The following is a 26,826-nucleotide window of genomic DNA, read 5'->3' on the forward strand; positions in this document are numbered from 1 at the left end:
CCTTGAAGCCACAGGCCGTCGATTCGGCTTCGAAGACAAAGTCCGGCGACCCGAATAAATCAGGTTCGACTGTTGAAAAAGGAAAGAAGCCAGTCGGCGAAAGCAAAAGGGCTACGCCCAAGGCGCTCGTCAAAGCAAAATCGAAACCGAAGGTAGACAACACCAAATCGGTCGAGCCGAAGCCCGTCGAACCAAACAGGGGCATCGACCCGAAGACGCAGGCTCCAAAAACTCCTAAACATGTTATCGAACCGACTAAACTGATCGGTCCAAAACCACTTGTGAAACCTATAAAACACGTCGGACCGACAAAACCTGTTGGAAACCCTCCAAAGCCAATACAAGCACCAAAAGCGGTCGAACCAAGTTAACACATCGAACCGAAGAAAGTAAAACCAAACACCACGGTGCCAAGGCAAAAGACTGTGGAAGAGGAGATCATCCATCCAGACCCTTCCACAGAGGATCAGTCAAAACTATATATTGACCCAAATACTGGCAACGTGACTGTTTATAAAAGAAAATTAAGACCAGTGCCTGGTGAAGACTTTTCAAAAATTCCACTGAAAAAGAAAAGAGACTTTGCTACCTCTCCTATTCTTTTCCAACCTATCTCTCCTGATATGCCTGCTACTCCATACACACCTGCACACTCTAATTACAACCAAGATCAAGATCAGGATGCAGATGCGGGTTTTGGAGATATACAAAACCCATATGAGTACCCCAACGCAGATACATGGGGGGTGGAGGTGAGCCAGACAATGAAGGGACTCTACCCATTACAGACCCTACTGTATACCCAGCTAAGCCATCACCCACAGACGACACAGTGGCTTTTAATTCCTTGATAGACAGAGCTGCAAGCTACCATAATGTAGACATGCGTTCTGATGCTATAGAAGAGGACTTTCTATTTGATACACTAGCAACATCAGAAAGAAGTGTAAAACCTCTCCCCATGTTAAAGGGCGTCTTAAAACACGCTAATGACCTCTTCAAGGACACTGCTAGAGCACGTGTCGTCAACCCTAGAATAGAAAAAAAGTATAGGGCGGCACCAGTAGACCCTACATACATCAAGGGACAACTGCCTTTAGACTCATTGGTGGTGTCCAACACACGAAAGCGTGCAAATTCACAAACACCTGGAGAAGCTTCTCCTCCTGACAAAGAGTCTAAGATTTTCGAAGCATCAGGCAAGAGGGTAGCAGCTCAAGCAGCAAACTCATGGAGAATAGCCAATACACAGGCCTTATTGGCCAGATACGACCGGGCACACTATGATTCTTTAGAGGGACTTCTTCAACACTCACCCGAGCCTTACAAAGATCAGGCAGATGAACTTATACAAGAGGGAAAGCTCATCACCAATGCCTCCATTAAGTGTGCTCTAGATGCGGCAGATACAGCTGCCAGATCTATTAACACAAGCATACTGCTTAGAAGGCGCGCATGGCTTCGCATATCTGGATTCAAAAATGAAGTACAGGCCACAATTCTTAATCAGCCTATAAATCCAGATTTCTTGTTTGGTCCAGCAGTTGACTCAATTCTGGACAAAATGAAAAAGGACACCGAAATGGCCAAGTCCATGGGAGCCCTTCAGTCACAACAACACCGAGGCTCCTTTCGTCGCTCAAATTACAAAGGAGGAGCGCAAGGTAACACATCGCAACAATCCTCCTCTTACAAAACTAACACACAATCCACATATAGTAAAAACACTAACAGGAGTGGATACAGAGGAAATAACACCAAGGGCAGAGGACTTGGAGGCAATTCCAATAGATCCTCCACTAACACCAGACAGTGACTTCTTGGCACTACCCCCAGACCATATAACACCGGTCGGGGGAAGTCTACAACAATTCCTACCAGTCTGGTTAAACATCACTACAGACAGGTGGGTGAGGCAAAGTATCCAACATGGCTATTGCCTAGAACTAACGTCAACACCACCCAACATACCACCCGTACACCGTCCCAAGTCGCAGGAGCATAAAACATTACTGCGGCAAGAGGTAATCAGTATGCTACAAAAGGGGGCCATAGAACCAGTTCCACTACAACACCAAGGAACAGGAGTATACTCACTATACTTCCTGATACCCAAAAAGGATGTTTCCCTCAGACCAATATTAGACCTTAGGCCCCTCAACCTGTACATTCTGTCAGAGCACTTTTATATGCTCACCCTCCAACAAGTCTTACCACTGCTTCGCCAGGGAGACTTCCTAGCAACTCTAGACCTCAAAGACGCATACTTTCATATACCAATACACTCTGCTCACAGAAAGTATCTAAGGTTTACCATTCAAGGACAGCACTACCAGTTCAAAGTACTACTGTTCGGTGTAACATCAGCTCCACGAGTGTTCACCAAATGCCTAGCAACAGTGCGGGCATATCTCAGGAGACCACACATTCATGTCTACCCATACCTGGACGATTGGCTAATAAAAGCGCCATCAGCCCAGCAATGTGCCAGCCACATGTCAAAAACCATTCAGCTCCTGTACAGTCTAGGCTTCTCGCTCAACTACCCGAAGTCGTACCTTCAACCCTCCCACGTCCTACAGTACCTGGGAGCAACAGTAGATACACTAGCAGCAAAAGCATATCCGAACGCAGCACGTATAAACAGAATGCAAACGTTGATCCAAAAGTTCAAGCCCCAACACTCATTACCAGTTCGAGTGTTTATGCAACTCATAGGCATGATGGCCTCGTGCATATTCATAGCCTCCCATGCCAGGTTACACATGCGTCCGCTTCAAGAGTGCCTAGCAAGGCAGTGGAACCAGGCTCAAGGGCAATTAAAAGACCTAGTGTTGGTGACCAGTCGAGCATACAACTCTCTGCATTGGTGGAATCCACAAAACGTTTGCAAAGGTCGACTGTTCCAAGATCCTGTCCCACAAATAGTGATAACAGCTGACCCATCCCTGCTAGGCTGGGGAGCCCATGTCCTGCATTACACAGTTCAGGGACTCTGGACTACACAACAGAAAAAAATTCACATCAACCTTCTAGAGTTTACGGCGGTCTTTCTAGCCCTAAAAACATTCAAAACACACTTATGCAACAAGACTGTGTTGATCCGGATGGACAACATGGCAGCGATGTATTACATTCAAAAACAAGGAGGAACACACTCCCCACAGCTGTCGCGCCTAGCACAAAGCATGTGGAAGTGGGCCATTCAGAGGAACATATTTCTCATGGCAGAACACCTCCCAGGCAAGGACAATCAAATAGTCAACCTGCTCAGCAGGCACAGTCACCAAATGCACAAATGGGAGATTCGCCCCAAGGTCCTCCAACCATTCTTCCACAAATGGGGACAACCAGAGATAGATCTGTTTGCCACAAGCGAAAACGCAAAATGCCAGTACTTTGCCGCCAGGTTCCCACATCCGCAATCACAAGGCAATGCGATATGGATGAACTGGTCAGGCAAATTTGCGTACGCTTTTCCCCCAGCTCCATTAATACCGCTAGTGGCACGCAAAATGCGCCAACATTCGCTGGCGTTAATCCTAATTGCTCCCACATGGGCAAGGCAACCATGGCACACAACGTTCCTAGAACTGTCAGTGGTGCCTCATCAAAGACTGCAACTCACACCCAGTTGTCTAACTCGGAACCATGGCAAAATCCAACACCCAGACCCGCAACAGCTGAACCTAGCAATCTGGCTCCTGAGATCCTAGAGTTTGGATACCTCAACTTGCCTCCAGACTGCATGAATAGTATCAAAGAGGCAAGAAGACCCTCTACCAGGGCATGTTATGCGTCTAAGTGGAAACGTTTTGTCATTTACTGCAGTAACATCGACATAAACCCACTAGATGCTTCTACACAAAACATCATTTGCTACCTCTTGCACCTACAACGTTGCAATTTAGCCTACTCATCCATCAGGATACATCTAGCTGCGTTAGCAGCATATCTCCAAAACAGGCAACACCTTTCACTGTTTAAAGTGCTAGCAATTAAAGCATTTATGGAGGGACTTAAACAAGTAATTCCCCCAAGGCACCCACCTTCACCAGCCTGGAATCTAAACGTCGTTTTAACCAGACTTATGGGACCACCTTTTGAACCACTACACTCATGCGAACTACAATTTCTTACTTGGAAGGTGGCTTTCCTTATTGCCATTACTTCACTTAGAAGAGTTAGTGAGCTGCAAGCCCTAACTATTCAGGAACCATTCATTCAAATACATGCAAATAGAGTAGTTCTCAGAACAAACCCCAAATTAATGCCAAGAGTGGTATTCCATTTCCATATAAATCAAACAATAGACCTGCCGGTGTTCTTTCAAAACCCACAAACAGTTGCTGAAAGGGCCTTGCATACCCTAGATGTCAAAAGGGCTCTGCTTTATTACATAGATAGAACTAAGGCATTTCGAAAGACTAAACAATTGTTTGTTGCTTTCTCACCACAACACAAAGGCAACCCTATCTCTAAATCAGGGATAGCCAGATGGATTGTTAAGTTCATTCAGATATGTTACACAAAGGCAAAACACACTTTAACTGTTCCCCCTAGGGCGCATTCCACACGCAAACTATGGGCATCCATGGCTTTCCTAGGAAATATTCCTTTACACGAAATCTGTAGAACAGCCACTTGGTCAACCATACATACATTTACCAAGCACTACTGTGTAGATGTACACTCCAAACAGCAAGCTGCTGTAGGACAGGCTGTCCTCAAAACTCTTTTTCAGACGGCTGCTGCTGGCACAGGTAGCCACCGCTAGGGGAGGTACTGCTATACATTCTATGCACAGATATGAATTCAGCAGCCCACATGCCTCGAACAGAATATGCTACTTACCAGTATGCATCTGTTCTTGGCATGTAGGACTGCTGACATTCATATCGCCCACCCACCTCCCCGGTGCCTGTCGCAGCTGTAGCATTCACTCTTTGCATGGACATCGCTTACTGTACTGTACTCCATCCCTGCCACAATGGCAAAAACAATCTGAGCATGGAGAGGATGCCCATGCGCACTGTAGTCCAAGGCGGCGATCTATGCACAGATATGAATGTCAGCAGCCCTACATGGCAAGAACAGATGCATACTGGTAAGTAGCATATTCCTTCCTAAGGGCATTACTCATCTCTTTCCTCCTGTTCCCTTTGTGATGCCCAAGCGGGTCTTGAACTTGGTTCTGACGTATCTTATGTGTGCTCCCTTTGAGCCATTACATAACTGTCCTCTAAGACTTCTCTCTTTGAAAACTACTTTTCTGGTAGCCATCACCTCTATGCGCAGAGTGAATGAGCTACAAGCTCTGTCTTCTAAGCCTCCCTTTCTGTCTGTCCACCCGGACAAGGTCGTTCTTAGAACTCGACCTTCCTTTCTTCTTAAAGTGGTTACTTCTTTCCACATTGGCAAACCATGACTTTGCCCACCTTCTTTTTGCCTCCGTATCCTTCGAAAGAGGAAGAGAGGCTCCACTGTCTGTATTCAAAACGTGCGCTTTCGTTCTACTTACTTCGCACTAAACAAATCTAGGTGGATGGCCAGCTCTTTGTGGGTTAAGTGGGCGCTAAGAAAGGTCAGGCCGTGCACAAACGGACCATCTCCTGGTGGGCTGTTGGGTACATCAAAGCCTGCTATTATTTGGCGAAAAAGGAGCCTCCAGTGGGGCTGTCGCCCTTTCCACCAGGGCGACAGCAGCTACTACTGCTTTGGGATTAGGAGTCCCCCCTCAATGACATCTGAGGCAGCCACGTGGGTACTGCTGCACAGGTTTACTAGACCCTATTGCCTGGACAGCCAAGTCCGGAGAGACGGCTTCTTTGGCAGTTCTGTTTTTCAGGACTTTCTGGCGTGAACTTGGTTCGCAGTCCCACCTCCAGTGTTGGTATTGCTGGGGTATCTATTCTAAGGTAAGGAATCTATAACTAACTGCTTCTTTCAGATGAACAAGTTACCTTCCGTAACTATATATCTGTAAGAAACATAGGTTAGTTATAGATTCCTTACCACCCCACCCATCCTCCCTGTTCTGCAAACTGACTTCTAGGGTTAAGGACATCATTTCAGGGCCCTAGTTTTGTGCACCAATGGTCAGTGTCTTGCATGGCTCTGTGCTTCTGGCATGGAGAGTTGTGAACAGAACTGACATCAGCGCATGAGGGCGGGATGTATGTAGTTGCGCAACGTCATCCCGGCGACCACAATGCCGATGATGGACTTGGAGCCAACCAACGCCACCTTCCGACTCTTAGGGGTACTGCTGACGAAAAACTTTCCGGATTGAGTCTGACGCCTGGGGGTGATTCTAAGTTATGGAATCTATAACTCACCTATGTTTTTTGGAGGCTTCTCTCACCAGGAGAGGTGAGGGGAGCTGCTCGGCCCCCCTCCAACCGCATCCCCTGGACCCGGCCTCTTCTTACTCCCCATGAGCCCACCCACGGCATCCAGTGTGCTACGTTGTGGACTGCAGGGGAAGCCTCAATGCCCCTGCAATCCCCACCTCCAGCTGGAGTCGGCATTGCTCCAAAACATAGGCATATGTGAAGCTCCCTGCGTGTGGGAGCAATGTTTTTTATCTGTTTTCCTGCCTGCTTCTCAGCAGGTAGCAAAACAGATGCAAGTCCTCTCCCACCGAGCTGCAGCAGTTTTCCTGCTTGCTGGGAGCAGTCTTATTCTTTGTTGTCGCTTGACGGGACACAAGGAGCCGGCACTCAGATGTGGCGGTTCCTTACAAACACTCACTTGATGATGTAATGAGTGATGTAATATGTGAGGTCATAAGCAGTGCATTGCAGGGGCATAAGTTATAGTCATCTCGGGGAACTATAACTTCTGAATTTCACTGGTTTTCTACAAGTGAAATCTGAGCCTAACTTTAACGTCCCTGTTACCTTAGATTGTTTTTAGTGAATTTCTAATGTTTTTCAAATTATATTTCCTAACTATAATGTTCCTGTAACCTTGGTTTTTTAAGTGCATTTTTTTGTTTTTTTATCTAGTAGTCGCGTTTGCACAGTGTAGGAAAAAGGGGGCAGTGACCAGCTCCCATGTATTTTGCTTTAAGGGAGTTACTGGTGGAAATGGGAGGGCTCCTTGGTCCCCTAGGGCCCTCAGCAGCCAAGAGGACTTCACCCCCCAACCAGTAGTGCGCCAGAAGGTGTGTTTGCAGAGTGGTGAAGAAAGGGGGCGTGTCCTCCGAAGTCCTCCCAGCAGTCATACTCTGTGGGACTTATTGGACGAAACAGGAGCAGTAATTGGCCCCCAAGTATCCTCTGAAGCCAAGTGGACTTCAACCCGCAATCAACAATGCGCCAGGATGTGCATTTGCAGAGTGGTGGAGAAAGGGCGTGTGGCCACAGGCGACTTGACGTTTTTATTTCTTTTAATAATTATTGAGGGGGGCCGAATAGCCCCACTTCCCTGGGCTATTTTTGGCCCCGGGGATCCCATTCCCCAGCGCCCGGCCTTTCTATTCCCAGTCAAGTCGGTCTCTGTTTTCTGCGGTCCTACACAGGGCACCCACTTAGCAGTGTTTGGGACCACAGGGGGAGCCTCAAGGTCCCTGCGGTCCCTGAGGGCTCTCCACCTCCTGCGGAAGCCAGCATTGCATTGACACATTGGGAGTTGCTAACATGCAGCTCCTTGTGTGTATGGCTTTGCACTAGCGGTAAAGCTCCCGCCAAACCAGAGCAAACAGCTATGTCCTGGGGGGGGCACCCCGGGACATGACTGAAGCAGTCCCGGGAGGGGGGTGGGTGGCAGTTCCCAATGCCATCTTTGGCCCCAGGAGGAGGTCTGCGCAGCCCCCATTTTTACTTGTAAAGTCCCGGGGATGTATCAGTCCCCGGGGTTGGGTTTGGTCCCAGAGGCCCCCTATTTAATAATTAAAGAAACCCCGGAGGAGGTGGTGGTCCCCAGGGCATGAGGATGCCCGGGGTTTGATTAAACCCTAGAAGGGGGGTCCCATGCCCTCCCCTCGCTTATTTTTCATATCCCACAGGAGTTAGCCCACCCAGGGGTTTCCTTTAAAAGAAGCGCGGGAGGCCTCTCATTTTGTTTCTCCAATTTTGTCATGGACCCACCTGTGAAATTTCACACAAAAAAAAATCGTTTTTAAAGCCACCATGTGTGTGTGTGGGGTGGGAGGGTCAGAGCATTCCTACCCGGCCCCCTTTTCTTTATTTTTTACTTTTTTGTGAGACTTAGCTTCAAGCTGAGTCCCAAGATGGCTGCCAACTCTTCCTGGTTGAAGTGTAGGCAGCCGATCAAATTTCAATAGGATCCTCGAGTCCACTACAAGGACTCGCGTCGACCGATATCGATTTTTTTTAACTTGAATAACTCTGAAACTACTAAATGGATTTACACCAAATCACAAAAAGCACTTTTTCAGGACCAATATCTAGCTTTTTGCCAAATTTGTTGGTATTCTGTTCAGCGGTTCTCGTTGTATTCGTATTAAAAAAATGAGAAATCCCCATAGACATAACATGGAGAAAACACATTTTGGCCTCCCCCTTATTTCTTGGCCCACACTTCTTGGATCACCCTGAAAATTCAACAAATTAGTTAAACCGAAAAGGGGACTTTTTTGAAAATTTCATGAAGATTAGTCAAGAGCGCTTAAGTTATTGGCAAAACAAAAAACGCTTTTCCTAGGGAAACTTTGGTCTTAACTATAACTGCCTACTGGCTATCGCTGGAAGGATGGACGGATATATACCATAACTACCCTTAACTTATGTGGTAATGCATGCGTGGTAAATGATGTGTGGTAAAGGCTGTTCCTCTCTTTTATGCCCCTCTCCAACATCCTGTCTGCCAAGCATTAAACAAAACCAAATAGCACTCTCATACCCGAGTGCTATTGGCTTTGTCTATGCTTTTTAAAACATATTGTACAGCAGCACGGGCTGCTATTCACCACGGCTTGAATAAGAAAAAAAACGATATGACACGGATAACGCTGGCTTCATCATAGAACTTTTTCATCTTTACTTTAAGCCTGTGTTTCTGCGAAACATATCTAATAAAACATTGACAAAGCCAATAGATCTTGCATGGGCGAAACCTATTGGCTTTGCCAATGGTTGTTACTGTATGCTTGCATGTGTCCTCAGGTTTGGACTGGGCAGCCTGCGGCCTCCATTAGTAAATGACAGCTAAAAAAGTGGCCCACATTTGCAAATGAGGGCAGTTTTGAACATGTAAAGGCAATCTATATTGGTGTTTTTGCAAAGTATGCAACACTCCATGCATTCATGTTTACTGCAGGCAGTGCTTATGACAACATCAGGGAAATTTACAGTAAAAATGGCCCAGCAGATCATAAAACGGGCCAAAGCAGCCAAAAAAAACCAGCAAATAAATCGAGCCTGATGGCCCTATAGACCAGCAAACTAGTGTGTCTCTCCTGCAACCTGCTTACATGTTAATGCACTTGACACCTCGTCAAGTCCTTTCAAGCAAACTAATAGAGCAAATGGGCTTGTAAGGGTGTTGACTGCATTAGCACATAAATGAAATAGCTGTCTCGTCACACTGTCAGCCTGATAGTAATAGTGATGGGACACCAGCAGGATCTCTTTTAAACTGGATTCCCCTTTTGCACCGTGCACATGGAGAGAAAACTTCATTCCACGATGCTGCATTCTTCTTTTTAAGTGAGCAGCTGGGGAAGTCTTTCTCTTGGTGCCGATAATCTGATATTCTCTCCTGCAGAGCTGCTGGGTGCTGTGAAAGTCTACGGTGCATGCGGCCACCTAACAGGGAACACAGCTCATAGGCAACCCTCCCACCTACCCATCTCTTGGAGTGATGGTACACATGAGGAAGGGTGAGGCACTTGTAGGCATAATGCCAGTTTGATGAAGATTCAATTGAAAGAGAACTTTGATTACAGATAAGTAACTTTGCATTGTTGGAGGTTTCAATGGCTGGGTTTAATACAAGGACAGTTACAAAAAACCATAGGAATGACAACACATTCAAAATCGCAACTTGGGAATAGAACATGGATATTGTGCCTGTTGCCATCGGGGCATCCTAATTGCATTATGCACTGATTTCGGTATATTATGTGTAGAGGACCTGGGAATAACACCAGAGTACAATTACCCACTGGTGATATATTTTGTGCATTATTTCATTTTCTCCTCCACATATGTAGTCTTTAGCTGTGTGTTAGGAATACATTACTGTTTCTTCTTAAGCAGAAGCCCTTACTGAACAATGATTCAGCAGTTATGATTAGAGGTTTCTTTGAATTCTGAGTTTGTAGCCCACACCACCTCCCTGAGCAAACCTCAGACATGCTTGACTAAAGTGCTCAGAGTCAGATGCTGAAGGGGTGTACTTGGTGCTGAGTATTCTCTTAAATATTGAGGGTAGGGCCTCAGGACACAAGTAGTTACAGGCTCCTGTGGTAACAATTGGAACACAGTAACCCCAGATTGCCCTAGGACTCCAAAAAAGATGTTTGCACTCGGACAATGCAGTGAACATGATCTCTCTCTCTCTCTCTCTCCTATCCCCAGAGAAGCAAGATGTGCATGAGTTCCTACTAGCCAACATGAACAACAGCGGCATCCTGGAGCTGATGATGAGGTATCTGAAGGTGATCAGTCAGAAGATCCTGGTTAAGTGGCCCCAAGGACTCACAGAGGTGGTGCTGAGTATGTTTAACAGCTGGAGAAAGCACAGTAGCAACTTACCCAACCCACTTTTGAGGGACTGCAGCAACCTGCACATCAAGGTACTGTATAGCATTTCCTAGTGTGTATGTAGACTTTACCTAATCACACATAACCCCTAAAGCCATTGAGAGGTCCAGGTGGGTAGTGCGTAAATGTTTTCAGCTGCCTAGGATCTCATTTTAGCCCATATTTCGTAGTTAAACATTTGTTTTTACAGATTGATCCAAAAACTGCCTTTCCCTTGAGATGAGTTTTAATCCTAGGTGTCTGGTGTAAGGAACAATTGCTTATTGAAGTTTGTGTGCAGCTGGGGTTGGGAAATATATGTTATAAAAAAAAAAAGAAATTCACTGAAAAAACACAGTTAAAAACTTGCTCAGATGCAAAAAAACCAGACATTTGCAAGCTATGGTATGCAATTCACTCCATATCTGTAGCCACAGCCAAGTTGTGGTCGTGGTGCACAGGCTGTTTTTCCTGTGGCATTTTAAAATGGGTGTTTGAGGTTTTTGTTTTCTGAATGAAGGCGATGTGTTACTTCATGCGTTGAATACCATAACTGGAGAACGTCCGTGGTTTTACATGTTTGAGCCAGAAGCATAAAAGTCATAGGAAAAGCTGATAACTTTGATGCTGTTTGACAAATCTCCACCAAAAGTTCCAAAAAAAGTTTCATCCACCTCCACTCCTTCCTGGAAAGTTTTGAGGTTATCTGTCAAGTAGGGTAGGCGAGGGGACCAAAATCTGTTTTCTCCATTCATTTCTCCAAAAGAAAATTAGACACCGCTACATCCAAAATGGCTGAACGGAATTATACCAAATTTAGGAGAAAGCCAGTAGTTTTCATGCAACACAAACAAAGATGTGGCCGAAGCCATTTTTAGGACTGGGGGACTGAATCCCTGTTCTGCGCCTGCCGCTGCAATTTCAGACCTCTCGCTTAGTATTCCATCACGAATGAAAGTCTGGGTTCTAGGTCATTCTTCAGCATCACATGCAGGTCCGCCCTCCTTACCTAACTACCCTCATCCCCCCTCCCCTGCCGCCAGCGTGTTACTTAAAAGGGTGAGTGCCAGGAAATTGCTACCCTAGTGTGCAGGGTGTGTTCATGCTATTGCATCAGTAATACTAGTGAATACTGCGACTACCATGGAAGTCTGGGATCACCTCTCGCGCTAATCCCCTCGAGGTCAACAAGATCACTTATTGGTGTTCGTCCTCCGTCGGTGTACTGGAGTCTGAGTCAGTGTCTGAATCTGACGCCTGGAGCTCCATTACCAAAGCCTCCCACGCCTTCTCCGCCTCCAGCGCCCTATCGCTATGGGACCTATGAGCCTGCTGCAATCGGACCGAGCTCTCACTGCCCGCCCACATAAGCAATGCAGCCTTCCATCTAGCGTAGGACCGACCGCTGCCTTCCAGTGAGATGTAATTTCCCTCTTGGCCAGAATGAATCCTAGGTCTAAAACTTGCTAGTTATCTTATTTTTGCTAGTGTGTGGAAACCAGTGTAACAGGCAAGTTCCCTTATCCATAACAATCTGTCGCCCGGTTACTCTACAAAGTAAATCGGTTATCTCCTCCCAATATGTGCCCAACTGTGGGCAGTCCCACAGCATGTGACTCAAGTCGGCACCCTGCAGTTTGCACCGGGGGCATAACGCAGTGTCGATCCGGAAATATTGATTAATTTTAGCTGGCGTAAGGTATGCCCTATGTAATATAAAAAATTGGATCAGCTGGAACCTAGCATTCCTGGTACTCTTCCATGCTCTTTTAAGTATCTGCGACCATGCTGTGTCGGGTATTGCTCTATCTAGGTCCGCTGCCCATTGCTCCCGCACCTTCTGTAGCAGGAGCCCCTCCCCCAGCATTCGTCTATACAGGCAAGTCACCGCCTTATACGTGCCTGCTGCCATCACTACGTTTTGGCACGCTCCGCTTGTTGGCGGTTCTGAAAGGCCAGTACCCCAATGCCTCTGTATATCGGTGATCAGTGCCGCGTGGGAGGCCAAAAGTCTCCCACAATGTGTCTTAGGGTACCAGCTCGCCATCCGCGTATAGGTCACCCACCATCTGTAGACCCAGTTCCTCCCACTCCGCAATAGCGGACCAATCCCCACCATGTGGTAGTGCCGTACACATGCCCATCGGTATCTCGGGAGCGTATGGGCGCTGCACCCCAATTCTATTGTGGAATTGTTTCCAACAATGCCTTAGAGTCCCCTCCACCAGTGACAAGTCAGCAGTCCGCAGTCGCTGTTGCAGGACCATAAAGGACAAAACATGCCGTGGCCCCTCCGGAGTAGACGCCCCTCCCGGTCCCCGAAACTCCAACGCCACAGCCTGAGTAAGGAATTGGAATTGCGCAGCCAAGTAGTACAACTCAAAATCTGGGACAGCAAGGCCCCCCTCAGCTCTCGGCTACATCTGAGTGTCCAAAGCAACCCTGCACCTTCCTGCACCCCAGATGAAGCTACCTACCACGGAACGGAGTTGTCGGAAAAAAGCAACTGGTATTCATATTGGCAGGTTCCGAAAGAAGTATAAGAGGCGAGGCAGCGCCACCATCTTCAGTAGCACCACACGGCCTGCCACTGACAGTGGGAGGGTCCCCCAGAACCGCATGCTACCCCTCAGGCATCTCAACGCTTTGCCTATATTGCCTTCAAAGAGGTCCTCCTGAAAATTATGTATATGCGTACCCAAATAAGGGAGGCATGCAGGTTCCCACGCCAGGTCAGGTGGCAGTGTGGGTGGGTCCCCCGTTCTGGACACCGGGAACACGCAAGTCTTCGTCCAGTTGACCCGCAGTCCCGAGATGCTCCCGAAATGATCGAGGAGGAGACATGCCCCTTTAAGATCCTCACCCGCATCTCCCAGAAACGATAGGAGGTCGTCCGCGTACAGCGAGATATAGTGCGCTTGGTTGTTAAGTCGCAAGCCGCAGTACGCCCCCCCAATCCTAGCGCGCGCCGCCAATGGCTCCACCGCTAGGGCAAACAGCAATGGGGAGAGTGGGCAGCCCTGTCTAGCTCCCCGCCCCACAGGATAGGAGGAGGAAACAACTCTACCCACACGAACCCTAGCGGTTGCCGACAAGTACAATATTTCAGTCCAACTGACTTATCTGTCCCCTAGCCCGGATGCTTTCATGACTGAGAACAGGTAGGGCCATTCCAGGCTGTCAAACGCCTTAGCGATATCAACTGAAGGGATCATCGCCTGCCCGTTCATTCTACAGTCTCCAGCCAATATACTTATCAACCGACGTATACTGCCGGCGGTGTTGCGAGTCGGGATAAAGCCGGCTTGATCATCATGCACCAATCGTGTCATGAAGGGTTGGAGTCTAGTAGCCAGCACTTGACTCAGTATCTTATAGTCGGTGGCGAGCATAGACAGAGGCCTGTACGCCGCCGGATCAGTTGGAGGTTTCCCTGGCTTGAGGAGAGGCACAATAATAGCTTCTCTAGTAGAGGCAGGCAGCGTCCCCTCTTGTCTAGCCTCCTTATACATCGCCAATAGTCTGGAAGCCAGGAGGTCAATATATGCTAAATAGAATTCGATAGGCAAGCCATTGCTTCCCGGCATTTTGTTGCGTGCCACCTGCTTAATGGCGCTACGAATTTCAGCTAGCGTAATATCTTGCCTGAGGGCCTCCGACTCCTCCCCTTCAATCACAGGTAGAGTGTCCGCCTCGCCAGTCTGTAATTGGCTGGTGTAAAGGCTCGCATAAAAGGATCAAAATCGATCATTTATTTGATGTTGCGTATGTTCCAAACGTCCCGAGGACGAAGCTAATGCCAATATAGGTACGCATCTAGGACTGGGGTCAGCCAGCCAAGCCAGTAATGCGCCCACCTTATCTCTTTCCGCATGCGCACAGGACAAGTAAGCTCTATGGTCAAAGCATCGTAAGCGCTCTACTACCAACGCTACCACCTCCTTGCTGGATTGAACTTCATCGCGCGTCCCAAATCCATCAGAGTGAGCTCTCTGAGCCTCCCGTAGGGCCAGTTCACCCGCCTCAACCTCCTGTAATAGCAGCTTCCTCACCCCCACCCATTTGGCAATACAGATCCAGCGGACCACTACCTTAAAGGCATCCCATTCTAGGGCTGTCATCGTGGCGGAGCCTGCGTTCTCCGCAAAGTAGTGTTCCACCCCATCCCCCATCTCTGTGCGAAAGACCTGGTCTTCCAACATCTCCGGACGCAATCTCCAGGTCGGGATCCTAAGACGCTCCACTACCCAACAGAAACTTACCAACAATGGATTATAATCCGATATGGTACGTGATAAGTACTCGCTACCGCCCTCAAGTGATACCAGGTCGGGCCACACAAAATGGCGTCGAAACCGCACATACAGGTCGTGCAGGGCCGAGTAATACGAGTAATCCCTGTCGTCCGGGTGCTGTGCTCGCCAAATATCGATGAGTCCCCAGTTATCTTGCCATTGGGCCCGAACCTTGGCTAGTCTATTGATCAGGGCCGTGGGCAGCGGAGGATGAGATCTGTCCATGGCCACATCAACAAGTGAGTTAGTCTCCCCCCATCAACACTGGTGTTGTAAAATAATCTGCAAAGGCAGACGATAATGTCTCCAGGAAAGGCGCCTGCTCCACATTAGGAGCATAGACACTACAGAGAGTCACCTCTCGCCCATAGAGGAGGCCTCTAACCGCAACATAGCAGCCAGCGGGTTCTACCAATTGATTAATCATCTGAAAGGGTATCCCCGCCCTAATCCAAATCAAATCCCCCCTGCAAAGGCTGAGTAAGGGGTGGAATAAAGCTGGCCTTGCCATCTACGCTGCAGTGCTAGCCCCTCCGCCTTGGTCAAATGAGTCTCTTGTAGGAAAGCCACCTGCACGCCCGACGCACCAAGTAGGAGGGGACTCTGTACCTACGTTACATGGAGTGCAATCCCCGAACATTCCAGGACACACATTTCAAATCAGGTAGTGGACCCATGACAATAATGCAAAAACCACACAAACCAGCCTTCCCCCCCTGGTTGCCGGGCAGTGGGCCCACTATACAAAACACTCAATAGGTCGACATTGTCGATTAGTCGCGCCGGCATGCAATGTCCCCAAACAACCCCCCCCCCCCCCCCCCCCCCGCCCAATGCATCTCCCTCCCTCCCCCCCAAGAACAGGCACCAACATAGTGAATCCCATCCAAACTATCCCAACTACGCACCTCAGACAAAACTAAGGCAGACTAACTAGTACCATCCGGTGGGGGTTGGATAGAGCCTAGGGAACAACCTACAATAAACCAGTGTCGCAACCATTGACCCCAGAAATGTAACACCCTTCCAGAGCCCCCCGGAACCCACCCGCCAATACTGTAGCCTCCCCCTCCTTAATCAAGACCAAACGTATTTCCCAGCTCGCTACGCGGCTAATACACCACAAAGACCCCCAACAGGGACGATTCACATAGTACATCCAGCCATGCCGAAACTCCCAAACCCAGGGACAGTACAAAGTCTACTCATCCAATAGTCCGTCAGCTGTTCCAGGAGTAACCAGTGGTAGATGTGCATCGTCTGATGCAGAGGATTCTGCCTCCAATTGGCCCTCGTCGCTTCCAAGGTCTGAGGCCGTTGGCGAAGTTCTCAGCAATTCTCCGGAGATCGCTTTCACTGCGTCCAGTACTCCCCTGTGCTCCATCTCCGTCTGCGAGGTCGATGGTTTCTGTAGCCCCCGCCATCGATGCCACAGCCATCGCAACATGCGAGGTTGAGATTCACCAACCAACTCCTGTGCCTCTACATCCTGGCCATCCTTGCCAGCTCTGTAGAACTCCAGCCAGTCCCATGCTTCCTCCGGCGTGTCATGAAAGGTGGTCTTTCCATCCAACACAATACGCAGTTTGGCCGGGAAGAACAGAGTACTGAATCCCTTCGGCATGCAATTCTTTCTTAACAGCTTGGAAGGACATACGGCGCATCTGAGTATCAAGCGAATAATCCGGGAAGAGAGTGACCTTGCTGTTATCAACCTGGAAAGGGCCATCACTGCGAGCCCTCTGGAGGAGCAAATCTTGGTCCTTAAAATGTAAGCCGTGCCACCACCAGCCGCGGGGGCAACCCCTGCAGCGGAGGCCTAGCGGATGCCTATAGGCATGTTCTATACATTGGAACATGCGATGAGCATGTTCCAAGGTATAGAAGCCCGACAGCCCCTCAGGGGCCACCACCGTTTTAAGCCAAGTTTCCAGATAGCTCACCATGTCCGACCCTTCAATCTTTTCTGGCAGCCCCACCACGCGAATGTTGTTCCGCCTATTCCTGCCTTCCGCGTCTTCCGCCCACCGTTCCAGCACCGTTAGACTTTCCAGGGCGCTCGCCATCGTCGCAGATAACACGGTCTGCGCAGGTTCAATCACCTGAAGCTTATTTTCAGCCTGCTTCACCCGATCAGACAGTTTGAGTGGTCAGCTCGCAGTAGGCCCAGTCCCGTCGCAACCTGCGCAATGTCTTGTTGGAGGGCGACTCGGAGTCTGCAATAGCGGCCAGGATTTTGTCCAGTTGGATCTGGAGCCTCGGAGCCTGTGGCATCTCCTGCACCTCCCCGCTCTCCTTAGGCGGGGATTCAGCGTCGGAAGGCGGCGGATCCTCCTCCTTCCTCCCCCGGGGCTTGCCCATGGTTGCAATTGTCAGCACACCCCAATACCGTGTCGCGGAGCCCCTCAATACACTCCAACTATGTTGATAGTCAGCGACCAGGTCCAGGGAGTTAGATAGATGCCCCCCTTCACTCTGCTTAGGTCTGAGGCGCTCACCTCTCACCGCATGGCCAGCGAGTCCGGCCGCTTCGCCGCAGCATCCGTACTAGCCCCGAGTGGGCAGCAGCAGTCAGGATCCACGGTCCTTCCAGCTCAAAGCGGCGCGCAGTGTTGGTCCGGGGCGTTGCCAGTGGTGGTGCTCCGTCTCTAGTGTGCCGTCCAAGCGGGTACAGACGCAGTCGTACAGGCTCCCCCCCTCCTGGGCCTCAGTCCACCTTGTCCGCTGCCATGCTCAAAGAAGTCCTCCAGTGCGCCCCTGGGTCAGGGCAACCCCGATTCGATGCAGTCCCGCACAGGGGCAAGTAAAGGTCCACCGCCCACCACTGTCCGGCGTTATATAGGCCGCGGCCCCAAGACCACCCAGCGACCCTCGCAGTGCACAGGAGCGGCTGCCACACCTATTTAGCCTCGTTTCAGGGTGCAAGGTGCTCTGCGACTTGCCACCAGGTGTCCACCTGAACTGCCCTCCAGAGGCCCTTCAAGTGAATGGCGCCGCCATTTTAAGGACTGCCACTCAGTCGAAATAGTCCCGGAGCCCAGTCAGTAGTCCTCGTGGGTGCCGCCGCTGCTCACCGGTGACCCCAGCTCAGCCGCACTCCAGACCTCGGTCCTAACAATCACGCGGGGCGATCAAGGGAAGCGGTTCCCTACAATCGCAGATTGCCTGCCCCCAGCGAGGTCCTCCGTAGCAGCCCCGTAGCCCCGCCCGCAGGATCCAGCGCCCACGTCTTCACTCTGGCGCAGTCCGGGGCAGGTGACTCCGCACGCTCCACAAACAGGCTGAGCTCTCCCGCAACAGTGCGCCTCGGAGCCTTTTGTAATCTCACGGTCCTCCAGCTCCCGCAGTGTCCCTGCTGCCAGTTCCCCACAGTCTGCGCCGTCCCTCTCAATGCTGCACAGCTACAGTGATGAAATCTGCCCTCGGGGCTCCACGCTTTAGTCCTCAGCATCACCCCCGCAGGGACACCCCGCCTCCGATCGTGGCAGGCAACATCGACTCCAGCTCCCGGGGATAGCTATTTAGACTCGGCGCCATCTTGCACCGCCCAGCGAGCAGCACCCCTGCCCAGTGCAGTAGCCGTAGCACTCGCTCTGTGCTCGGCCGCAGGCAGGGTGCATCTCCGTTGAGCCCCAGGTCGCCCCAGCACACTCTGCTCTGCTGAGGGGGTCGGAGAGACTCTGCAATCAGGAGTAATTTGGGGATCGGGCGCAGAGCTCAGTGCTCACGCAGCCTGTCCCATCTGCTCCCAAGCCACGCCCCCACCAAGCACTGCTATTTATCGCGCATATTAAATCACTCATGAAGTTTTTCTGACATCATTGATAACATTACTAACATCACTGATAACAACACCGCATGGTGGGGGCATGAGTTCTAGTTACTTTAGAGCATGTGTTACAGATAGCTTTAACTGGTCAATTTCAGTGGTTTTGTTTGTTTCAATTTAACCTAACTATAATGTCCCTTTCAACATTGTTTTTTCACTCAATTTCTAAGATTTTTAAAATATGTAACTATAACTGTCACTTCCACCTTTGTTTTTTTCAGCGAACATGGGTGTGTGTATGTGTGTGTGTGTATGTGTATATATAATGTATAATATATGTGTGTATAATTTGTTCAATATTACATCAAACATTTTTTTCTATAATTCACGAGGCGATGCTATCTCAATTACATAATTTCTAGGTATTCGATCCCTTTGTTTATTAGTTTTCATATATTTTTACGCTTGAAATAAAACAATAATCATAAAATGTTCTAATTTTCTAATATGAAGAAATCATTCTCCCTGTAACCATTCTTAACATCAGTACCTGCTCAAATATTGTTTCTCTCAAACAACAACCTACCCCTCCAAGCTCGTTGATATTTTCAGGTCATTAACCCTTTTGATGCTGATGACGAGCTCAGCTCGTCATGATGCACGGTTGAGCTGTGCTGATGACGAGCTGAGCTCGTCATGACACCAGCAAAATGGCAATTTCCAGCACAGGACGGGAAAACTGCTAGCAGCCAAGGTGTTAAATCTGTAAGTGCTCAAATCCTTTTGAAGTTGTCCTTGAGAACTTTCTAAAGTCACTGCTGCAAGAAGCTCTAGAATCTCTTCTGTGGGACAAACATTCAGTTTGTTTATTGGAGTCTAAAAGGCAGTGCCATGAATCAAAAAACATATTTTCTGTATAGATTAAGCTGGACAGGTACCTTAAAATGTCATGTGCGTCAGAGGATTAGTTGTGTTTTCCTTCCCATGGATACATATGTTTTTCTGTCTACAAAGTTTAATGTGTGTGTTTTTAAAACTTTATTTAAAAAATCCCTAACATGGCTTGTTGTATGGTCTCTCCTTAATGACTGCTAAAGGAGTGATAGTTGTGCTGCTGTTGCGTGAACTGATGATATATGAAAATAGTTGAATGTAGTTTAACATTAAAGATAAATACTGTCTGGGGGTCAATGTCTTTGTTTTGAGTGTTTTGGAATCTGTCACAGCCCTTTACTGAGGTGCACCCTTTTCTGCCCAGGATATGATGGTGATGTGCCTGTCTTGTATGGAACTGCAACTGGACCAGTGGCTGCTTAACAAGGGAAAGAACTCCACAGGTATGAGTGACAACATTAACAAGTTAAGCGCTATCTTGCTGTGCCTGTATATAAGACACTTTTCCTTTTTCTTTTTCCTCCTTTTACTGGAGGCTTTCTTGAAACTGCCTCACCATATGGAGGGATTTATAGTTTCCTGCTGACCAAACTATGTAGAATTGCACATGGTATTGATAGAAAATTCCATGCCTAAAAGCTATAGAATGAATTTTAACCGGGGAAATGCTTAATTTAATATTTATATAGTGCTAGTTGGGGTGGTTCTTGGTTCCTACAAGATTTACAATAATTACATTTCTGATGAATACTGCTAACTGCAGATTACTCCCCTTTTGAATTCCCTCCCAGGCACCCGAGTGGCTCCAAAAACGTTTTATTAATTGCTCCTGTATACTGATAAGTGGTGCCCTTGTACTTAACTGCTGCCTTGTCCCACCTCTGTAAATGGTGGTGCAGGGCTGTATATATAGGAGTTGTCCCAAATGCCAGTTACTTTTTTCCTTTGACTCTCAAAGTGGACCCGGAGCTCCAGTGTTTAACATTTGTCAGTTCTTCACCACCTTCAAAAAATGTTTTCGGGACTGTGTGCTAGCGATCTATCTCTCCAAGACAATCTAACCATCATGCCATGCCATACCTACAAAAAGCAGATGTTGGTCACATACTCATCTCCGACTGCCTTTGGTGCCTCAGTTCCAAGCATGTTTCAGATCATGCACCAGATATTCCAAAATGCATTACGGAACTGTAGACAATGGTGCATGTCTCCGAATACAAGCAACGGGGAAGGTCATGCTTCAAAGTGTGTGACGTCATCCACTCCAGGTCATAGTCTTGATCCTTACTTCCATCCTCGTGTAAGTCAAAGTTGAAGGACATCTCTTGATGTAGGCACAAGACCAGACAAGAATTGTCTCCCCATTACGCATGCGATACCTCGCACTGTTGTCATTCAAAGGACCAAACTCTGCGTCAGTCTTCCCACTCTGACCTCCAATCCCAGTAGCCGATATGCCTGAATTCCCAAGGCCGTCTTCTAATCCCCCGTAGGTGGAAGCCTTCAAGGATGTCATGCAGTAGCTTTTGCAAATGATTCTGGGTCTCTTTGAAGCACCTTCAGGCCACATGGATCTGCCAGAACTCCCAATCTGGCCTCTGCTGGTGGTGTCTTCTCTTACACACACTGAGCCTGAAAGGCCTCTCATGGTAACAGACTCGCACCCCTGCCCTTAGTATCCCTGCTGCAATAAATCTGGATCCTTGATTTTTTTTTTTAAATATATTTTTATTGCAGACAATATAAGTTACATGTAACCACAGTCCATAGTTCCAAACCTAGTGGCTGCTATGTACCAAACTCTCAGAATCCTGTCACACAGCCCGTGTGCCCACATCCCGGACGCCGGGCGGCGTTAACCATGAGAAATGAAAGAACTTAAGTAGGAAGTAGGAAGACCTCATGTCCGCGTTTCCATTTGTGAACAACCCCTCTCAAGAATCCCCCTCCCCCCCAACAACCCCCATCCTGCAATCAACCTTATGAAACGATCATGCGCGACTAGAAGCGCCTTAACACAGCCTGCCATGTCACTTCTCCCCCCAATCATTGAACCCTCCGGCGGGTGATTATACCAGTCAGGAACACCCCTACCTCAATGTCAAGTGGAATGTCCTCCGTAATACTCTCCTGGAGTGTCCCTCGCCAACCTTAAGATATTGTGTGCTGTATCCTGAGAGTTCCTTCTACAGTGTTCACTATGGGGTGCCACTGCGCAATCTACAGTTCCTTAGTGCTCCTAACGCCCCCCCCCCCCCCCAATGTCCCACCACATCCGCATGTCACCTCAGTCAGTCATCTAGAGCTATGTGCCAGGAGCGTTAAGTGTTTAGGAGTGCGATGTGTCCTGGATGTGTCGGAGGGTTTCCCTTTCACTATCCTGCTCCTCCTCCTCATCATGTGTCTCTAGGTCCCGTAGGGCTTGTACTAACACCTCCCACGCCGTCGCTGCGTCCAATGCTTTGTCGTCCTGACGCCTACGTGCCATCTGATATCTAAGGGAGCTTTCGCAGGCAGCCCATTTCAGGAATTCATTCATCCATCGTCTGTACGAAGGACCAGTCCCCGCCTTCCAATGTCTAGTAATTTCGCGCTTGGCTAATATAAGACCCATGTCAATAAATGTGCTGGTATTTTTGTGTTTGGGGTGTGAGTGAACCAATGTAGGACACTGATAGCCATGTCAAACTGCAACTGTCTTCCCGTCACCTCGTTCAACGTGTCTCCTATCGCCTTCCAGTAGTCTCCCAGCATTGGACAAGTCCACAGCATGTGGTCCAGTTCGACCCCCTCCTTGGTGCACCTAGGGCACGCTGCCTCATTCACTCCAAAATACTTACGAATTTTCCCTGGCGTTAAATACGATCTGTGTAGTATAAAAAAGTGCACTAGTTGGAAGCGTGCGTTCCTAGTGCTCTTACGGGCTCGTCGCATTATCTGCGCCCAAGCTGTCTCTGGGATCTCCTTTCCTATATCTGCTTCCCACTTGTGTTTCAACCCGGTCAAAGGTGCAAGTTTTCTCGGAGCATTCTAGCATGGAGACATGTGACCGCTTTATAAGTACCCGCCGCCATCATGGTATATTGGCAGGCCATAGATGTCGTGGGTTCCAGCATAGATGTCGTGGGTTCCAGTAACCCCTCCTTTACAGCTCGCCTGCATGGCTCTAGTGATCGCGGCATGCAATAAGAACCCCCCCCCCCCCGGTAAGTCAAACCTTTCCTGGAGCATTTGGTAAGGCAGCAGCGCCCCGTCCTCGTACAAATCTCCTACGACTTGCAGTCTCGCCTCTTCCCAGACCTGCAGCTGCGACCAGTCCCCACCATGCGGTAACGCCGTCACCATTCCGATAGTTATTTCCGGCGTGTACGGGTGACGCACTCCCGCCAGGCGTTGGGATCTGTTCCAGCAAAGGCGGAACGTTTGTTCCTCCATGGTAAGGTCCCGCAAGTCTAGCTTTTGTTGTAGTTTTATGTAAGCTAAGACATGGCGCGGTGTGCTTCCATCCCTCTCCTGCTCTGGGCCTCTGAACACTCTCGCTACTTCCTGTGTAAAGAGCTGCAACTGAGCTGCCAAATAGTAGAGTTCAAAATCCGGGACTGCTAGTCCCCCCTCATCTTTCGGTCAAAGGAGCGTTTTCTGGGCGACCCTACATCTCCCTGCGCCCCAAAGATATGAGGATATTTGTGATTTTAACGATTTAAAAAGGGAACAGGGTATCCATACAGGCAGTGTACGAAAAAAGTACAGAAGTCGCGGCAATGCTATAATTTTTAAAGGGGAAATTCGGCCCATCAGTGATAGTGGCAGAGTGGCCCAAAAGGCCATACTGCCCTTCAGTGCCCGTATACAACGACCCACATTGCCTTCCAACATGTCCGCCGGTGTGTGGTATAAATATATATCTTAGTTGTATTTCGTCTGGCACTCTAGTGTAATCTGTTTACCAATGTTTCACCATTCATTTGTGTGCTACTCACTCCTTTAGCGCTTTGTCTAAGGGCACTGTTTCTTCAATGGATAGAAATGGAGTAAATGGGGATCCCATTTGCAGGTGGAGGTGTGCACATAGTTAACATGACCTCAGTGGTCTCATGCTGATTCTTTCACCATTTTTATCATAAAGACTCTTAATTACTTCCAATTTTGATTTTCTCATCATTGTTTATTTATTTTCTTCATTTTCAAAAAATCCGTTTGAATTAATTAATTCATTCATAACAGTTTTCTGCTCAAACATTTAACTTCTACCCGATGCATTTCGGGTCAAGGGTGACCCTTCCTCGGGGGTCTGTGAGGGAAACAAGGAATTACATGAGTGTTACTGCTACTCTCAATTTCTCACATTGATCAGTTTCTAGCACTTCATTATCTCAGTGGCAACTTAATGTCAATACGAAAACAATGTTACAAAATACATCAAAGATACTCGATTTCGATTGTCCTCATAAGTATTTACAGATAAAGCATAGATTGCACCCTGTACCACGATCAGATATACACACGTTCTATTTCCGTTTAGCAAAATAAACTATGTTAGGCAATTATCAAAAGTCACTTTCCTTCAACATGTCAAACTAAACAAATTTGTCAAAAATCATTACTATTCTTTGTGAAAAGTAGCTCTAAGGCGAGCGTTCCGTTCTTACTCACAGTTAAATATCAAGCTTCGCGCGCCGTTTCCGTTCTGCCAATCGCTATGCGTCAAACATTTACCATTCTCCAGTACTCTAAAAACCATTCTTGATAGAGCTTTAGAGATGAAATGGATATCGACAAAAACATATCAATTCCTGAACAGTAAATACCCCAGAAGGCCACAGTTTTATATGTTGCCTAAAATTCATAAGAACGCTAACAAACCACCCTTCAGACCAATAGTGTCAGCATGTGGCTCACTATCAGAACCACTGGGTCAATACCTAGATTGGTTTTTACAACCCATTGTACAGAAATGGAGCACTCATATTAAGGACACTACTTCTTTCTTGAATCTATTGAGGACACTGGACATTCCATCCAACCAGGAAGTGTGGCTATGTACAATCGATGTGACAGCACTGTACACATCTATCCCTCATAATGAGGGAATTGAAGCAATGGAATGGTGCCTACTAGAAAATGAGATTGTTGGATCAGAAAGAGTGTTCTTACTTGAGATATTACAATTTGCATTACTACACAGTTATCTCCAATGGGAAGGGGAATTTTACGGACAATGTAGTGGAACACCCATGGGGTTTGGGGGGGCACCGTCCTACGCGAACACCTTCATGGCAAAGTTTGAGAATGACCACATTTTGAACAACCCAGACTGGACACAAAGTCTGATTACATTCAAAAGATATATCGATGATATCTTTATAATCTGGTGTGGCACTAAAGAGAAACTCATGGAGAATATTCAGGATTTGAATTCACAACATGAGAGATTGAAATTTACTTACCAAATGGATCAAAATGAACTACCATTTCTGGATGTGCTGATAAATATCGAACAAGGAAAGATCAACACAAGTGTATTTACAAAAGAAACAGACAGAAATAGTTGTTTACACTACACCAGTTTTCATCCCTATTCGCTCAAGAAGCATTTACCGCTATCTCAATTCATCCGACAAAAGAGGATCACATCTGACCCTACTAATTTAGCAACCACGTTCGAAAAACAGATCCAAAAATACTTGAAACGAGGATACCCAGAGCCTTTGTTGGAAGATTTCAAGAACAAAGTTATAGCCATGAATAGAGAGACACTATTGCACTCTAAAGTAAAGCCGGATGACAAACCAACAGTATGTGTACTAAAACATTCTATGCAATCAGTGAAAATTGCGAATATCATGCGACAACATTGGAGTTTGATCACGGAAGAGCCAGATCTGCAGACATTGTTTTCCAAAAACATCACATTTGCATACCACCGATCAAAGAATATGAAGGAATTAATGAAAAAGAAAACACCTGAGGATGTGGAAGTAATTCATAAAGGCATGCAGAAATGCGAAAATTGTATGCATTGTAACAATGTAATGGTGGGAAGGACATTCACGCATCCCATGTCTGGAAAAACGATTTCATTAAGACATTCAAGCACTTGTGACACCAAAGGAGTAGTGTATGGGATCAAATGCCCATGTGGGAAACTATATATCGGACAAACTGAACGAAAAATTAAAATAAGGATCACGGAACATAAAAGCAATATTCGCTTGAAGAATGTAAAATCAACATTGGCAACTCATTGGGCAGAATCAGGTCATAACATAGCACAGTTACGTTTCACCATATTGGAGGTGATTAAACCAAGAACAGATCAGGACACTCACAAACAGAGACTAAGATCCGAATACTTTTGGATTCATAGATTGGGAAGTCTATATCCCCATGGATTAAATGACAGGATAGAACTATCCTGTTTCTTATGAACAATTTGGAAAGGCTTTATTATATTCCTGCACATAGCATATTGCATGAACCATGATCCCATTCCAAGATGGCCGACACGTAATTTCATGTCTAAAATGTTTAACATTGGTGTTTTCTTTTCCATTCATTTAAATACCTTATTTGTGAACAGGGTAACCCACAGTTATTTGATAATGTGTTAGAATAGCTTTTCTAGTAAGATCTTCGCAATAAGTTTTCACTAACAAGTTTTAGCGCTGATCGCGTAAATATGAGGGTACAATTGTTTAGATGTTGCCACTATGCCTCACAGCATTTTATGATGTGTATAAGTGTTTTGATACAATACGAATAACTCGCTATAGATCGCGTTGCGATCACGTGAACGGGACTAGAACCAACCACGAGCGTGATCACGAGTTAAAATAGAATGGTAAATGTTTGACGCATAGCGATTGGCAGAACGGAAACGGCGCGCGAAGCTTGATATTTAACTGTGAGTAAGAACGGAACGCTCGCCTTAGAGCTACTTTTCACAAAGAATAGTAATGATTTTTGACAAATTTGTTTAGTTTGACATGTTGAAGGAAAGTGACTTTTGATAATTGCCTAACATAGTTTATTTTGCTAAACGGAAATAGAACGTGTGTATATCTGATCGTGGTACAGGGTGCAATCTATGCTTTATCTGTAAATACTTATGAGGACAATCGAAATCGAGTATCTTTGATGTATTTTGTAACATTGT

General features: G+C 47.4%; 1 protein-coding gene across 4 annotated transcripts in view; it reads left to right on the top strand.

The window, feature by feature from the left end:
- Nucleotides 1-26,826, top strand: part of CABIN1 (calcineurin binding protein 1) — a 1,446,726-nt gene that overhangs the window by 409,474 nt on the left and 1,010,426 nt on the right. For all 4 annotated transcript variants that reach the window (XM_086942778.1, XM_086942776.1, XM_086942775.1 and 1 more), the window contains exons 13-14: nt 10,548-10,765; nt 20,035-20,113. In XM_086942778.1, the coding sequence (XP_086798904.1) occupies nt 10,548-10,765; nt 20,035-20,113 (297 nt within the window). The remainder of the gene's footprint in view (nt 1-10,547; nt 10,766-20,034; nt 20,114-26,826) is intronic.

This window comes from Lissotriton vulgaris, chromosome 11 (genome assembly GCF_964263255.1).
Source record: "Lissotriton vulgaris chromosome 11, aLisVul1.2, whole genome shotgun sequence".
Classification (NCBI taxonomy): Eukaryota; Metazoa; Chordata; class Amphibia; order Caudata; family Salamandridae; genus Lissotriton; species Lissotriton vulgaris.